Genomic DNA, 16,666 nt, shown 5'->3' with positions numbered 1-16,666 from the left:
TTTCGTATTCACGATGGATTTTACGTTGAAAATCAAACGGGTCACACTCACGACCTTGAACCCGTTCCAGCACCGAAGATGAGAAGTGGCTGTGTTGCGACGTACTGACGACGACTCAGCGCGTTCAGGGGACAGGAAGTGGAGCGCAGGACCACTTTGATGTGACCAACCGACGAGACGCCGTGATGTCAGTGGACGAATGTGGATCATCGGCTTGTTTACGAAGCCCGTCACCTTTTTTTTCTCTTTTCATTTACCCCATGCGGAGCTCCGGGTTGGAGTGCGAAGACGCGCCGCTGAGCTAACGTTGCTAACATGGTCTTATTCTACGGAAACCTGGTGTTTAAGAAAAGTGGGCGGAGTTATTACACCCGTCCAGAGTCGCCCGTCGGCCATTTTGTCCGAGTTCTAGCGGCTGAAGGGCGCAGTCGGACACGTGACAGACCTCCGAGGTGTGTGAGACACTGGAACTTTGTACGTACGGTGGTTTTGGTTCCAGGGGTCACTCGTCTCAGGGTCCCGCTGGGATTGAGACGCGTTCAGACAGAAAACGAAGCCAATTCAGTCAAAGTCACGACGAACTGAACCTCCATCGAGGTCTCGTTTCCACGGAAACAGCAGAAACACTGAAAACGATGCAGTTTTCCAGTTGGTCCACTAGTGGGTGCTGTTGATAGCCGTTTCAGTGACTCTGAGCACCGTCGTCGTGGAAACGGGACCCCGAATCGCTAGGAAAGGTTTGTGTAAACGGCCTAGAGGAAAAGTACGAGATATTCGGAGCTTCTGTTGAGTTATAAATTGAGTAAAGTTCACCGATCTGCAGTCGTTAATGAAGTAAAAGTTGTTACCAAGCTAACATTAGCAGCTAACGCCGGCTAGTTTCGGCTTCCTTTTCCTCCAATTGCCCAAAAAAACCTGAACGTTTTGTTTCCTTCTGGTCGAACGAAGGAAATACAACAAGCTGTGACTTGGATCGGTTTAAATTCTCTAACGGCAGAAGAACAAAAGTGAAGCTGTACGGAAATATTCTCACAAAGGAAAGTAGCACATTTGGAGTTTTAAATATATATATATATGTATACATCTGTGGACGTCAGTGACATGACAGAGGCTAAAATTAGCCGCGAACACCTGAGAAGTTTCTCACTTCCTGTTTGAATTTCAGACTAAAAGGAGGTTTTCGTATTCAGTCCGAACGCAACTTTTGATTCCCTCTAATCGGTCAGAACGAAGACAACGTGATCTGTTTACGCAGTTCGACTTTGTTCAGACCTGCCGATTGGTCGAAAAACTGATATTCACACTGCAGCTAATGTGTTGGAGGCTGAACAACCAATCACAGCGGCGAGCAGAAAAGCTTTTAAAAGACGAAACGTTAAAGGTACCGTATGTAAAGTTTGTTTAATACCGTTTTTGTGCACTGGGTGGCAGCGTTGAGTTTTTGCTTCACTCAGTTTCAACAGGTTGAATCTGAAAAACTAAATTAAACAATGAAAGAAATCTATATATATACTGTAAGTAATAGCAATAATATTATATACATAAATAGATATGAAAATTATATATATATATAAAGGAAATACACATTTTCTTTAATAAAAACGCAATCTTGTGGCACAAAGTGAAATTGAAACACGGATCGGGATACGGCTAGCTGGTTAGCATGTTAGTTTTGATGATTCTCTTTTGTTCTAAATATTACAGTTTGAAAATATTAAACACGGTACCTTTTGGTTTGAATGTAGAGTGTGTAGTATTGGTGTAATACTGCTTAGAGTACACCATGTGGCAGCAGTGAGTCGCTTGCTAATTTCACTGTTTTTGATTGAAACTATTACGCGCTGTACCTTTAAGAGTGACAGAGATTGTTGTGGATGTTGCTTCTTCTTTTCACGCTGCCTTGGTGCTTTTTTACGGAAACCCAGAAAACTTCGTTAAAGGTTGGAAGTTTTGTCGTTAAGCAGTCGTGACTGAAGTTCAACGCTGCTTTGACTTCCTGAACGTTCTCGAACCCTGTGCGTCGCCCATTTCAGGATTTAAAGACGTGCGTTCGAATGACGCCGTTACGAGATTTTTAGGATTTTTTTTTCTTGTGCATTTTCTTCTGAAAATCCTCAGAGTGACGGTTTCATTTGAACGTATGTTCATCTTTTCATCCGTCGTTATCTGGAGCCATCTTGAATTTAGCGATTCCTCGGTTCCATTGTCTACTAATCGAATAATTTAAAACACATTATTCTCCTTAATACTACGATCATTAACTCCTACACGTCTTACACATTGTTGGGTCTTGCAGTTCCGCTTTGAAGCACCAGATGGTGCCGTGAGTCAGCGTATCAATAGAATCGTAATGATGGTTGAAACTGTAAACATGAGACAAATTTTTTTTTTAATATTTCAAACGTGATGGAAATAAAACTTATTAGTAATAATAACATAAAATAAAACCCAATTACAAGGATTACGCTGATTATTACAAAACCGCTTTTAGAATCTAAAACAAAGCTATATAACGCTATCTTTTGATAATCTCAAGATGATTGGAGAATGAGCTAAAAGCTGGCAGTACCGCCTTGTACCACCAGATGGTGCAATGAGCAGATGTACCCTCTGATGACTTTGAAATTTAAAAACGTTTATATTTTTGCATTCTAACAAAGAGAATACTAAAAGATAAGATGACAAATATCAGTTTCACAAACATCTCAATTTTAATTCGTCCTCCGATTTGGATCTTTGTTCATTGATGTTGAATATTTAATGATGTTTTTTAAACGTTTCCATTTCAGTATCTAGTTTTACTCTGGGTTTTTTTTTTTGCCAGATACACGCAGAACTGTGCCAAATATTTTAGCTACGAACACAAAAAATATACGAATACATGAGGTGAAATAAAGTGTGGCGTCATCAGTATAAAAGCAGAACGATCAAATGTTTAAAAATGTTTAGAAATGTTAAAAACCGCTCTTCAAACCATTTACTTTTTAAATCTCCGTCAACAACTGAACACGCTACCATGCTAACCGAAGGACTAGGATCCATTTTACTTATTAAAATTGGATGAAAGTAAATTGAGCCGTTCAGATTCAGCTGAGCTAGTTAGCTAGTTAGCTCGTTTTCGAGGGTACGAGGAAAAATGTGCTGACACGTGCTAATTCTGCTAGCTAACATGCTCACTGAGGCGTACATTTTCCGTACTTCAATTTCTTTGAGTTTATTTTACGCGTTTCCACGACTCCACGTGTGAATATTTAGCCGGATGCTAAACTGCTAATCAAAGAGCTGAACTACTTGTTCGATTCGGCTTCTTAACGCTAACTCGCTTGGATTTAGCATTCGCAGCTAATATTTTTGTACTAAACCTGCCGAAGTTATTAAAGTCACTTAGAAATGGTTTTATTTACATCTTTTGGAGAAAGTCAGTCATTCTATCGATGTTTTTGAAGGAATGTAGCCGACGATAAACCGATATACCGACTCCAGGATGTTTGTTTCTTTTGGAAGAATCGAAGGTTTATTTCCTTTATTTGTTTGTTTTATGCATGCTGATGTAAATCTGTATAAAGACTGTAGATAATACTAAAGCTGGATTTGTTCTGCTCAGAGGAACGAGGTAGATTTCACTGGCAGACGACGTTTCGGGTGTGTTAGCGGCGTGTTAGCGGCGTGTTAGCGGTGTGAACTACGTGTTGCATGTGCAATAGAGGCGGAGGTGAGCGACGTAACCGCGGCCGGTTTCACGTCGGTGTCGATGTTTTACATCGTCCGACGTGCGCTGTGGGAAACGTGGAGGATCGCCACCGGAACGCAACTTTTTCTGTCCCAACTTGAATAAAAACTTTGAGATATTTACAAGTTTTTCCTCTGCGTGTTTCTTTAAATCGTCAGGAAGTAGTCAGTCGGTTAGCATCGGCATTAGCATGTATCAACAGTGACCGCGATTAGCGTTAGCATATTCAAATAGCAATTAGCTTCACTTTCTCAGTTTTAATTTTTAGTGTGTATGTGTGTGTATAAACAGTTTCTAGCTGCAGACTTCATAGCAACCACACACACACACACACACACACACACACACACACACACACACACACACACACACACACACACACACACACACACAAAATTGAATTAATTTACTTAAAAACATGATAAAAAATGTTTTGTATAAAATGTTAAAAACATTCTGAAGCTCTAGAAAACATTTATTGGGATAAATAATCCATTCAGGGTATTTATACATTCTCGTGAGACGTGGATTTAATCTGAACTGTGTGTGTGTGTGTGTGTGTGTGTGTGTGTGTGTGTGTGTGTGTGTGTGTGTGTGTGTGTGTGTGTGTGTGTGTGTGTGTGTGTGTGTGTGTGTGTGTGTGTGTGTGTGTGTGTGTGTGTGTGTGTGTGTGTGTGTGGCGAGATTAAATTCAAATGGAAAGAAAGTTGATTGTTCTTCATGAAAAAGTCAAAATATGAAACTTGTTTTTCTAACATGCGTGAATGAAACAACAAAATACATTTTTTTCCTCAATCGAACAATCACTCGGTAATACAAACAAAAATCAACGGTTTTCCACATTTTTCTTTCTTCATTTCCGTGGAAACTGGAAAATATACATCCAATATTCAAACTTAAGTGTAAAGTTAACGTGGACGTGGAGACCATATTTTCAATTTCAAGGATTTGGTTGAGCCATTCAAACGTGTCTGGAGTCGGAACCCTCCGACTTCAGAGTTAAGGCCGGTTCCTCCTCCATAAGAACAAGACGAAGGTTCGGCAGTTCAGGTCCGGCCGAACGGAATGACCTCATTTCCTTCTTCCAGCTCCTTCTGGACGAAGGAATCAGTTTGGGCTGTTCCAACCGTCCTGGCCGAACTGAGGAGGAGCCGCTCTGCCGAAACTTCTGTACTGCCGTGTTCCAGCTCTCTGATGAGTATCACTCATATTTTAATCATATTTAGTTTGTAACGTCGCTACTGTACGAGCGCCACGGCTCGTTATAAAGTCGGAGGGCAGACTTACGTGATGCACCTGAACGCATCACGAACAGCTGTCAGCTGTTAAAACCAACCAGCATGGCGCTCTGACAGAAACTCTCTTTATTACTGGAGCAGTTCAGAGAAATGTGTTTCTGAAAACACTGGAGGACAGAGATAAACTGTGCTGTTGAAAGGTTTAAACGCCGCATCACAGACATGTGGCTGCTGCGAGGGGGCGTGGCCTGTTGTGGGGGGCGTGGTCTGCAAGTTCGGCAGCGTCTTATCAGAGTATGAACAGTCCTGCCGAGAAAGCAGCTGGCTGACGTCACTGCAGAACTTTCTTCTTGTTCTTATGGGTCCAAAAAGGGAGGATGAAGGAGCCTTGAGCCGCGAACGCACCGCTGCAAACCGTTCAAACTGCGACTGTCGGATACATCCAGGCGGATTCAGGACGAAGAGACACGACGAAAAAAAAACATTCCAAATGCTGAAATACTTTCAAGAAAAAGAAGGTTTGGATTTGTTTACATTTCGTACAACACTTTGTCGAGGCGGAGAGCAGCTGATCTCGTAAAACACTGACAAGAGCAAAGAAAGGATCTGTGAAGGCTGAAGTGACACGAGTTCGTGTCAACGAATATTTCAAATACTGGCGGAAGAGAATTCTGAAGAAAACAAAGTCCGGACGAGTCGACGAGTTCTCAACGGTTTCTACTCTGTCATCTTCAAATTGGAAAAACTGGGAGCTTCTAGCGTCTCCGCGGTTCCTTTCATTTTGGTAAAAGAACCGAACTTGGAACACTTCCTGTTGAACTTCCTGTTGAACTTCCTGTTGACTCGTCTGATCGTCACTTTGTGAACATTTCTGTAAAGAAAACTCTGAGTCGCGTTTCATCTAAAAAACCGACACGCGTCTCGTGTTCGCTGTATAAACTATATATAACGTAAAAAAATAACACGTTCTGTTGACGGACTGAAGTTTGCTGATGTTCTATGTTTCGCAAAACAAAAACACGACAAGATGTAAAAAAAAGATGGGAAGAAAAATAACCAGAATATTTATATTTTTGTATTTTTGTCTTTTTGTCGCGGAGTCGCGTGTCCAACCCTGAAGAAGAAGCTAACAGGATTAGCCTCAAAGCTAACCGCAGCTTCAAACCTACAGAGAAAGATACACGGAGGCGTTAGCTTCAAGGCTAACTCAAAGCTAAGTCTCTTTTCGAACGGTACGTGATGCTAGCTTTAAGGCTAATTCCCATGACTGTGCGCAACACGTGACGAGCTTATTAGCCCGTTAGCTAAGGAATACAAAACATTGGTTCTTTTACGTCTGTAGGATGATAATAGCTATAAAATGTACAGTAAGTGAGTTTCTACTTCTTCTCCCAGAATACTTTAACTTTTCGTCGTTTCATCAAACTGTTCGGTTCTCATGAACGGCTTAGCATTTTGTTAGCAAACGCACTAAAATACTTAGTAGCCAACAGGACAAACGCTGCCTAAAAACCAGCCCCATTACGCGACTGAACACAAGCTAGGGGACCTGGCAAATGTATGCGAACTCTTTAGCTTGTTTGCTAACAGAATGCTAAACTTTAGCCTGAAATTCTAAACTCGTTTTTACACGTTCGACGTGTCGAGAAGCTCAAAGCTAAAAATGTGACAGACGCTGCTCGTCTACAGCTAGCATGCGGACAAAACGTTGTGGATATCCTGAAAGGATCCGATCGGTGAAGAAGTGCACGATTATAGAAATATACTAAAGCTGCGTGTTCCACTAAACCAGAGACTTCACGGTGACTTTGCTAACAAATCTGTGCGGATTCCAGCGTCTGTGTGGACAATCGGCTGATAAAAGTACAAAAAAAGGCTAGTTTTTTTTTTTATTAAAAAGTACTTTTAGGAGTCTGAAGTAGACAAACACACAAAGGAAATGTACGTATACTTCACTTAACGCACGCAATCAGTAATTCTAGCTGGCATTTTGAGCTTTGGATGGGTTTGGATTTGAAATAGAAAAGCTTAAATTTGAGTTGCGCTATAAAACAATGTGCGCGTGAACTGAAGTGAAAAGCTTAAAAAAAAAAAGAAGAAGAAGATCAAACGTGAATTTTGTCAAACTAAACCTAGGAAACATGGCCGCCCAGCCCTTTAACGTTACGCTAATAAATCTGACGCGGACGCTCGGCGGAGGGAATGTTGGACGATTGCCAGAAATACGACTGATGTGTCACAAAGAGTCGTTCCTCTTCCTCTTCCTCTTCCTCTTCCTCTTCAAAAGAAAAAAAACAAACAAACACATTTCATCCCGTCAGAAAATAAACCGTCAGGTTATAACCTGCGATGTGTTCGGGAACATCCTGTAGCTTTTGCGGCTTGTGCCAGCGCAGCAGTGCATTCTGGGACATTCGGGTCAGAAAAACAACCAAGGAGATGATTGACAGAACGGTTTCATCCTAAGTCGCGTTCTTGAGAACCCGCGAGAGAAGCAATAGAGTCCGATAAAGTTTTTAAAACGGAAAAAATAAGAACAAAGAGACCCACTTCCTGTTTTGGGTCCGTCAGCTGATCCTCCGGCCAGTCGCAGTCTTTTGCTTCTTCAAACGTGCGAGAGAAGACGAGAGAAATGAATCGCGTCCGTCTTTAAAGTTCCTCTTGCCGCTTATCGTCCGAACGCGGGGAACCCGAAGCGCCGGCTCTCCGCCGCGTCGTTCGCCGAAGCTAGCTCACAGTTTGTAGAGTTGGCACTTGACAAATACGTAAAGGAAAGAATGCAGCGTTCCTCAGGGCTCGCTGCGAGATCCCCAGCTCACTCCGCAGGTCCTGGAGGGACCGGGTGTGTGTGTGTGTGTGTGTGTGTGTGTGTGTGTGTGTGTGTGTGTACAGGTCTAGTCCAGCGACAGCAGCGGTTGCGTGTTGTCCTCGTCACTCTTGGTCTTGTCGGGTCGCTTCAGGACTCCGGGTTCCACCACCGACTGAGACCTGCGGGGACAACACGAGGAGGCGGAGTCACGGCGGTGCGTTCACTGTCGGCTCCGTTCTCACGGTTCCCTCCGGAGCGCCAAACACACGGAACTATTCCCGGACGTTTTTTCAACATTTTCGTTTTCCGTTTTACACAAAATCAAGTCAAACTTCATCGCATCTTAACGTGTCGATGAAAAACAGGCTAAAACTGCTCAAAAGGCTAAAATATCTTAATTGGCCAAAAATGCTAAAATGGCTGAACCAGCTAAAATTGTTAAAGCTGCTTAAATATCCAAAATGACTAAAACAGCAACAATAAAGTCATTCGCTGTATTTTTTTTTATTGTTAAAATTATGTTAATTGCTCTGTTCTACTTAAAATGATAAAAAATTGGCCTTTAAAGCGTAATTTTAAAAAAACCTCCTAACCAGCTAACCCGCGAGCCACATCCTGCTTGGTGCTGGCGTCTCACTGCTGCCACCTGGCGCTCGGCGGCGGTGTTACCTCTTCATGGTCCTGGGGGACAGGGTCTTCTCCAGGTCTCGCTCCAGGTCCTGGACCGACAGTGTGCAGGACTCGGGGCAGTACTCCGCCTCCTCGTCGTAGGCGTGGTCCAGCAGGGTCCGAGCCCACGTGCCCATGTCGTACGGCGGCATCATGCCACCCAGCTCCGACGGAAGAATCTCTGGGTGGATGAGCTGGTGGAGGCTGTTCAGGTTGTTACCGTGCATGAAGATCTAGACCAGGACCACAGTTAGCATTTAGCTCCAACATGACATTAGCTTTAGCTAGAAACCCCTTGTGAAATTGTCTTCCCAGCATAAAGAAATGCTATGCTAACAGTGGACATGACAGTCACCAATAGCTTAGGCTAGTGCTGATGCTAACAAAGGCGCTCGGTATTACAGATGAACAGATTGAGCAATGCTAAAGCTAACAGTACGATCAATAAGCACAATGAAAAAAACTTATGCTAGAACAATGCTAACAGCAGGACTCTGTAAGCCTGAGAAATTAGCATTAGCTGATGCTAAAGCTAACAGTACGATCAATAGGAACAATGAAAAAATAAATCTGCGAGCACAATGCTAACAGTAGGACTCTGTGAGCAGGAGAAATTAGCAATAGCTAATGCTAAAGCTAACCATAGGAAGCGTGAGCATGACGCTAGCTGCTAGCCTCACCCTTTTCCTGGTCTTGTCTTTGAGGAACGGTCGGATGACAGTGTAGAGGGCGTGAATGTACCACGGCTGGTTTACGAAGTGGATCCCTCCGAATCGGGCGGGAAAACTGTCCTGTGGGGAAACCGTACACGTTGTACAAACGAGTGAACATCAGGCACAGCGGGACAAGCTAACTGCTTCCCCACGCTAGGTAGTTCTCTTTTAGGGTCAATGTCACTTTTTAATGCATTGCAACCAGTGATGCCAGTAACGCGTTTATCCGTATCGCGTTCCTCTCACATGACCACTTTTTTCAGTAATCTAATGTAATGTTAAGGGGGGGGGGGGGGGGGGTGGGGGGGGGGGCGTCGCCAGCTGCTGAAAGTAACTAAAAAAGTAACTTGTAATCTCACTTAGTTACTTTTAAAAACAAGTAATCAGTAATGGGATCTGTGGCAAAACTGAATGCAACCAAAAAACAGGCTAATTAGCAAAGTGCGTTATTGCTAATTCCACCTAGATTTGTTAATGGTAGACGTAAACAGGACATGGAGACAAAAGCTTTGTAAAATGCTAATGCTAAAGCTAAGAGTGGGATTCAGCTAGCAGGACAGTTAAAGATTAGCCTCGCTTCATATATTGTCATCTCAACATAGACAAAAACTAGAGCTACACTCGGTAGAGCGCAGACCTTCGCCAACATCAGATTTGTTAGCTGAACCAAGTTAGTATCGCTACCATGATAATCGTTAGCTCATATCGATGCTAACTAGCCTGTCAGGTAGCTACATCACTGTGAAACGCTGAGCAGGGAGCGTCTCCATGGCAACAGAGGCTGATCTCCTTTGAGCCACTTTGTAAGGGACAGTTTTTATTAGTTTTTTGGGGATTTATTCAGAAACAGTTAGCCGCTAACGTCCCAAAAATAGCCCCGCCCCTCCCCCAGGTCACCCCCCGGGCCTGGTACCTGCAGGCCCTCGATGGCCAGCCGCAGCATGCTGGGGGTCAGCTTGGACGCCTGTTTGAAGGTGAAGTTGCTCCAGTCAATGATGAGGACGAAGCCGTTGACCTGCAGTTCAGGATCTTCGATCATCGACTCAAGCGAGAGCAGGATCGCCCGCAGGATGTCCACGAAGGTGTACCTGAGGAGGAGGAGGAGGAGGAGGAGGAGGAGGAGGAGGAGGGAGACGTTCACGCAAAGTCAAAGTCCGGAACAGTTTCAAACCGTTTGCTTGGAGGACGAGAACAGACGACACAATCAGGCCACGAGTTCAACTGGAAACAAAAGTTTTTGAAACACTCCGACTCCGTCATGTAGTTGATGGAAACTCTGGTCCTGGTCACCATGTTGGTAGTAACTAGTTCTTCCTCTGCACATGCTCAGTAGAGACGAACAGAACAAGGTTTCCTCCGTGGTGTCATGACTCCCTGTCCTTATTCTACTGGACTTGGTAGTTTTATTTTGACAGTCACCGTCATAACAATCCAACTTGGTGGTTTTATTTTGACAGTCACCGTAATAACAATCCAACTTGGTGGTTTTATTTTGACAGTCACCATAATAACAATCCAACTTGGTGGTTTTATTTTGACAGTCACCATAATAACAATCTAATTTCGTAGTTTTATTGTGACAGTCACCGTCATAACAATCCAACTTGATGGTCTGTCCATTAGAATGTCCTCCCAGTGTTCATGTTTAGAACTCATTGTTCTCTGCTGTGTGTGTGTGTGTGTGTGTGTGTGTGTGTGTGTGTGTGTGTGTGTGTGTGTGTGTGTGTGTGTGTGTGTGTGTGTGTGTGTGTGTGTGTGTGTGTGTGTGTGTGTGTGTGTGTGTGTGTGTGTGTGTGTGTGTGTGTGTGTGTTTTCAGTACTAACACTAACAACAGCACCCACTAGTGGCCCAACATGAAAACTCCCTCCTCGTCTCTGCCGGTTCTGTGGAACGTGGAACACTGAAACACTCGGTGGGACACGATTTTATTTCAGGTTTAGTGACGCCACTGAATTCCAAAGTAAAGTGTGGGCACCACCTTTTAGCCACAACATTACAACCACCTTACAGGCCTTGGAAGTAACCGACCAAAAAAATATTTTTTTATAAAAAAACAGTCTTCAAGGTAATTATGTGTATATAAGAGGAATAAGAGGAAGTTTTATTCACAGACAAGAAAATATTGTAGATAATCTTAAAGAATTAACAGCATGCAGTCCTTTCTGATGACACCAGGTGGCGCTCACCCCCCCCCCCCCATCCCCTCTGGACGACCCTCTACCCCCCCCCCCCCCCACATACACCTGTTTGACCCCTCCTACCTGCTCTGGTCCCAGTTGGCGGCGAACAGCACCAGGATCTTCCTGCCGTAGCGGTCCAGGTTGGCGAGCACGCCAGGGAAGCCGTCCTTCAGCGCCTGCTTGATCCCCGGGTCGGTGGCCTTCAGGTTCTTGAACATGTCCAGGTTCTGCTGCCGGTACTCGAAGTACTGGGCCAGCAGGCGGAAGGCCTCGAAGTGGTTGAACTTGCGCGCCCGGAGGAACCTGAGGATGAAGGCGTCGTCGGTGCGCAGGAAGCCGATGTCCGGCCGTGTGATGATCATGTCCCGGACCTCCTGGATGTCCTGGTGCAGCGTGTCGGGGTTCTCCTTCAGCTCCGCCTTGGCCTTCTCCAGGGTCTCCGGAGAGAGGCCGGCCTGGAGGTGAGTCATGGTGGCCTGCTGCTGCTCCTCCTCCTCCTCCTCCTCCTCTTCCTCTGGCTGCAGGAGCAACAGGGCAGGGGCGCTCCCCCTCCCCTCCTCCCCCCCTCCCCCTCTCAGACTTCAGACGGAGGCCTTCTGCTCTGCACGTAATCCGCCCTGAACAGACGCTGCCGCTGCCGCCGCTGCCGCCGCTGCTGCTGCCGCGACTCTCCCGCTGCGGCGCATCGCGCATCAACACATGGCCTCACTCCTCACCCGATCGCTCCGAAATGCGCGTGAACTTCAGCTGCTGCTCCGCGGCATGGATGCGCGAGAGGATGCGAGGGACGAACCGAAGGTACACGGCGGACGGCTGGACGCGCGGCCGCGCCGCGCCGCCTCCGCTCCGTGTGGAAGCCTCCTGTCCGCGCGCTGTGTCTGGCTGCCTGCGGCACAGTGACGCTCCGCAGCATCACCGTCCCGCAACAACCCGCTGCGACCCGCTACACCACCAGCAGCATCAGCACCACCAGCATCCCTCCGCCTCCAGCGCGCGTCTCCATCCGCCGCCGCTCGGTGCGCTGATCCGTGCGCGTGTCTCCGCGTCCTTACTCAGCCGCCAGCTTCATCATCATCATCATCATCATCATCATCTTCATCAGGATGCTGTAGTCTGATCTGGAATAAAACGGTTAAAAGCCCCTACAGGTGCTGCTGGTGGGCTTCCGGCCGGTGACACAGGTCCGGAGTTTACCGGAGGGGTGGGGTGGATGGAGGAGGAGGGGCGTGTGTGTGTGTGTGTGTGTGTGTGTGTGTGTGTGTGTGTGTGTGTGTGTGTGTGTGTGTGTGTGTGTGTGTGTGTGTGTGTGTGTGTGTGTGTGTGTGTAGGGGGATTACAGCTGCTGCTGGGAAAGTGACTGACAAGAGTCCTCTAATGGGGGGGGGGGGGGGGGGGGTCCTACCCAACACTCCAAAACGACACACACACACACACAAACACACACATATATATATATACACACACATATGCTCAATAAGTATTTTAGCGTTTATAATATAGAGAAATTTGCATACAATAAATGAAACATCACAACTATTGTGAAACATATACTACTATATATTGAGCATGTACACACACACACGGACAAATATGAATTATACTTCAACATATATGTGCGTTAATATATTAAATACAATCGACTGAGAGAATGGCTTGGGCTCATTCTAGTTACTGTAACTAAGTTACTGAGAGTAATCAGTTACTCCTGACTGGAGGGTAGGAGCGATGCAGCGAGCTGTCACCTCTAATGCTAATGCTAATGCTACTGAAGCGGTTTTCCTCGTTCGATGGAAACAATGAGACTTGTGGAGGTTTCAGGACAGTTTGTAGCTGGAGGGCATCGGGTCCAGGAAGGGAGGGGGAGGGGCCAGGGAGGGAGGGGTGAAAGGGGGAGGGGTCAGGGAGGGAGGGGGTGAAAAGGGGGAGGGGCCAGGGAGGGAGGGGGTGAGGCTCTGTGGGGAGCAGACCAGCTGCTGAATTAAATTCTATTGTGTTGGTGGACTCACTTCAGAGCTGCAAGGCTCCCCCACCCCCACCCCAACTCCCCCATTTCTCCCCCTCCTCCCTACACGCCCCTCCTCCTCCCTACACGCCCCCAAACACGCACCCCCCGTCCTCTCTACATGCCCCCCCCCAACATGCACCCCCCCCTCCTCTCTACACGCCCCCCTCCCCCCAACACGCACCCCCCCCTCCTCTCTACATGCCCCCCCCCAACACGCACACCCCCCCCCTCCTCTCTACACGCCCCCCTCCCCCCAACACGCACCCCCCCCTCCTCTCTACATGCCCCCCCCAACACGCACACCCCCCCCTCCTCTCTACACGCCCCCCTCCCCCCAACACGCACCCCCCCCCTCCTCTCTACATGCCCCCCCCCCCCCTCCCCCCAACACGCACTCCCCGTCCTCTCTACACGCCCCCCCTCCTCTCTACACCCCCCCTCCCCCCAACACGCACCCCCCCTCCCCCGACACGCCCCCAAAATCCAATTTCTTTAAGTAGATATTGGATGTTTACAGATTTTGGACCAAAGTTTCCAGCGAGAGCTCGTCTGATTCCAATTTACCTGAAAATTGCCGTGGCGACAGAAGAGATACGAGCAAATCTGACTTAAGTCGACACAGAACACCTGGGGGCGTGGCCAAAGTTACGCCACAAAACAGGAAGTGCAGCGTAAATGTTTTTAACATGGTTTGATCGCCGTCAAACTTGACCCATAGCATCAGAGACCAGCCCTCATTACAACCATATGATTACTCGTAGCGCCGCTTGAGGGCGTGGCAATCGCCAAGCACGCCATGGAACAGGAAGTGCAACGTAAATAGCCCGTACATGGTCGGACATGGTTGCAGGTCAAAACCCCTGATTTCATGGGCGCTCAGGTAAAACATATTTTATTATTAAATTTGTCAGTTAAAAAGAAACGACATCGTGCGGTCTGACCGATGTTTCAGTGAAACAACGAAATGCAGAGCAGCCGGCAACAACATCACAGCAGTGAACAAGACGGTTATCACCAGCAGTAGGCGTACCCGCTGCACTCTCAGCGGCCAATCAGCTGGTCAGGACCCCAGTCAGACGGCTGTCTCTCCACCTGCCTGATTAGAGCTACCTGTCCTGGCAGGTAGCCCCGCCTCCTTCTGGTGGACACGTTCAGAAAGTTATTGAATAAATTGAAAAAGTCCTGAACCAGTGTGGTGTTGGAGGAAGACCAGCAGAGGGCAGGATGACCAGCAGAGGGCAGGAAGACCAGCAGAGGGCAGGATGACCAGCAGAGGGCAGCAGAGGGCAGCAGAGGGCAGGATGACAAGCAGAGACCAGCAGAGACCAGCAGAGGGCAGCAGAGGGCAGGATGACCAGCAGAGACCAGCAGAGGGCAGAAGAGGGAAGGATGACCAGCAGAGGGCAGGATGACCAGCAGAGGGCAGCAGAGGGCAGCAGAGGGCAGCAGCAGGATGGGGGCAAACACACATCCTGCAGCCAGTTTCTCAATTTCAAAGCGTTTCATTAAATTGAACCAGTTGAAGAGACTTGATTCTTCAGACATCAGAGGAGGGAAACATGAGGTCACCTGGTCCGGCCCGGTCCTATTTTTGTTTTCACTTGAAGTTGTTGCCTTGGAAACAGAGCCAGAACCCCCCCCCCAGATTAACTGGTGTTCCCCCTCTCCTGCCGGTGGGGGGGGGGGGCAGCAGAGACTTTGACTGTCACTACAGTGAGGAGTAACTCCACTATCAGGCTGCGTTTATCAGCCACAACGCTGAGAACACAACTTTTTGAAAATGCTCCGACTCCGTCTCCATGGAAACGGGGGTTAGGACAGTTTTTCTGAATCACTGCTGCTGAGACGAGGTGACGTGACTCCGGGGTGTGAGTACAGTCGTCATGAGAGAAATACACCGTAACTCGTGAAACTCTGAGAAAATCTGGATTAAATTAGAAAACTTTTCCTCCACAAATTTAACGTTTCGTTCCGGCGGCTTCGGCTCGGAGTGATGTCACACACGCACGGGGGAAGCTGATTGGCTGCTGAGGGACCTGGCTATGGTGGTCCCACATAAAGACGGGGGAGGGGTGTACACACACACACACACACACACACACACACACACCATCAGTGATGAAGAGCTCCATTCATCCCCGTTTACAAATTACCACTGAAGCTTGAGACTAAAGCGACCCCCCCGCCCCCCTTGCTGCCCCCCATGGCCTCTGTCTCCTGCCCCTCTGCCCCCGTCCATCCATCTATGTCTGCGATAGAAGAAAAACTGAAAGAAGCTTTGGGCTGAAACTTTTTTCTCTTCGACACAAAAGCAGAAATGTGAGTGGAAACACTCACGCTGGTTTTTCTTTTCTCTGTTTTTAACTTTCAGGCTCCAAACCGGCATCAAACTGGAAATTCAATAAAGAAATGAAAGAACCCGTTGGTGACTGAAGGGTAAACTTTTGTTTACTCCGAGATGTAATCAGAGTATTTGTCCTTTAAAGTCTTCATGCAGCTCCTTGATAATCCTCGTGAAATAAAACTGATTCAATAAACTTTGTATTTTTACTCTGCGACATTTAAATTTAAATTAAATTTAAAAAAAATATTTTTTTAAAGAAAATATAAATATGTAGGGTCTCACCTTTTAGAATAATCTATAATCTGTTTTAATCTCAACAGAAAATAACTAAAACAAAAAAATGTATTTAAATATGTGTGAGAAGGTTTTCATGTAAACATGGGTTCTCTTGAAGCGTTGCCGTGGAAACGGGGCGTTACAGTTGCTCATCGTGTTTCCTCATTAGATTTAATCTCATTCCACCTTAATCTGTTTTGTCCTACCATCTCATCTCAGATTATTTCTTGATTTTACTTCCTCCATCTCAAACTTCTCGCCTCTTCAGGTCGGCACTGAAAGAGTTAACCCAACTTGCACTGGCTTGAACTCCGAGAGACTGAGAGCTGGGCTCCCGTTACCGTGGCGACGGCGTCCTCTCCGCCGCCACGCTCACCATTGACTGCGTCTCCGCGGCGACGGTGCCTCTGTGGGGGGTCGCTGGGGGAGGGAACGTGACGGGGGCCCATGAGGGGAAACGCTGGAGCGACTCTGCTGAAGGTTTCTCTAAAAGGAAAGATGAATTCTGTTTGTTTTGTCGTTTCAACATTAACGACGTCGTTTCTTTTTAAACTGACAAGATTAGCAACGAGAGAAAACATCTTCCGTCATTAATCCCGTTGGATTAAAACGCAACACTATCAAGCACGAGGTCGTTGGAGGTCGGCTGCACACGTTTCGCCGTCGGGTCGGAGAATCCCACTTTCTACTTTTACGATCCC

At 46.8% G+C, this 16,666-nt stretch overlaps 1 protein-coding gene across 1 annotated transcript; it reads right to left on the bottom strand.

Annotated features, from left to right (window-relative positions):
• Nucleotides 1–7,862: 7,862 nt before the first annotated feature.
• On the bottom strand, nucleotides 7,863–11,810 carry clvs2 (clavesin 2; the record flags this gene model as incomplete). The annotated part of the gene is made up of 5 exons (XM_080491291.1): nucleotides 7,863–7,956; nucleotides 8,447–8,679; nucleotides 9,127–9,237; nucleotides 10,073–10,247; nucleotides 11,422–11,810. The coding sequence occupies 5 exons, from the start codon at nucleotides 11,808–11,810 to the stop codon at nucleotides 7,863–7,865; spliced, it is 1,002 nt and encodes a 333-aa protein (XP_080347417.1).
• Nucleotides 11,811–16,666: the final 4,856 nt, after the last annotated feature.

The sequence above is a fragment of the Lipophrys pholis genome (genome assembly GCF_963383615.2).
Source record: "Lipophrys pholis genome assembly, chromosome: 21".
Lineage (NCBI taxonomy): Eukaryota > Metazoa > Chordata > Actinopteri > Blenniiformes > Blenniidae > Lipophrys > Lipophrys pholis.
Note: the sequence above shows the minus strand (reverse complement) of the source record. Positions and strands in the feature narration are given on the sequence as shown.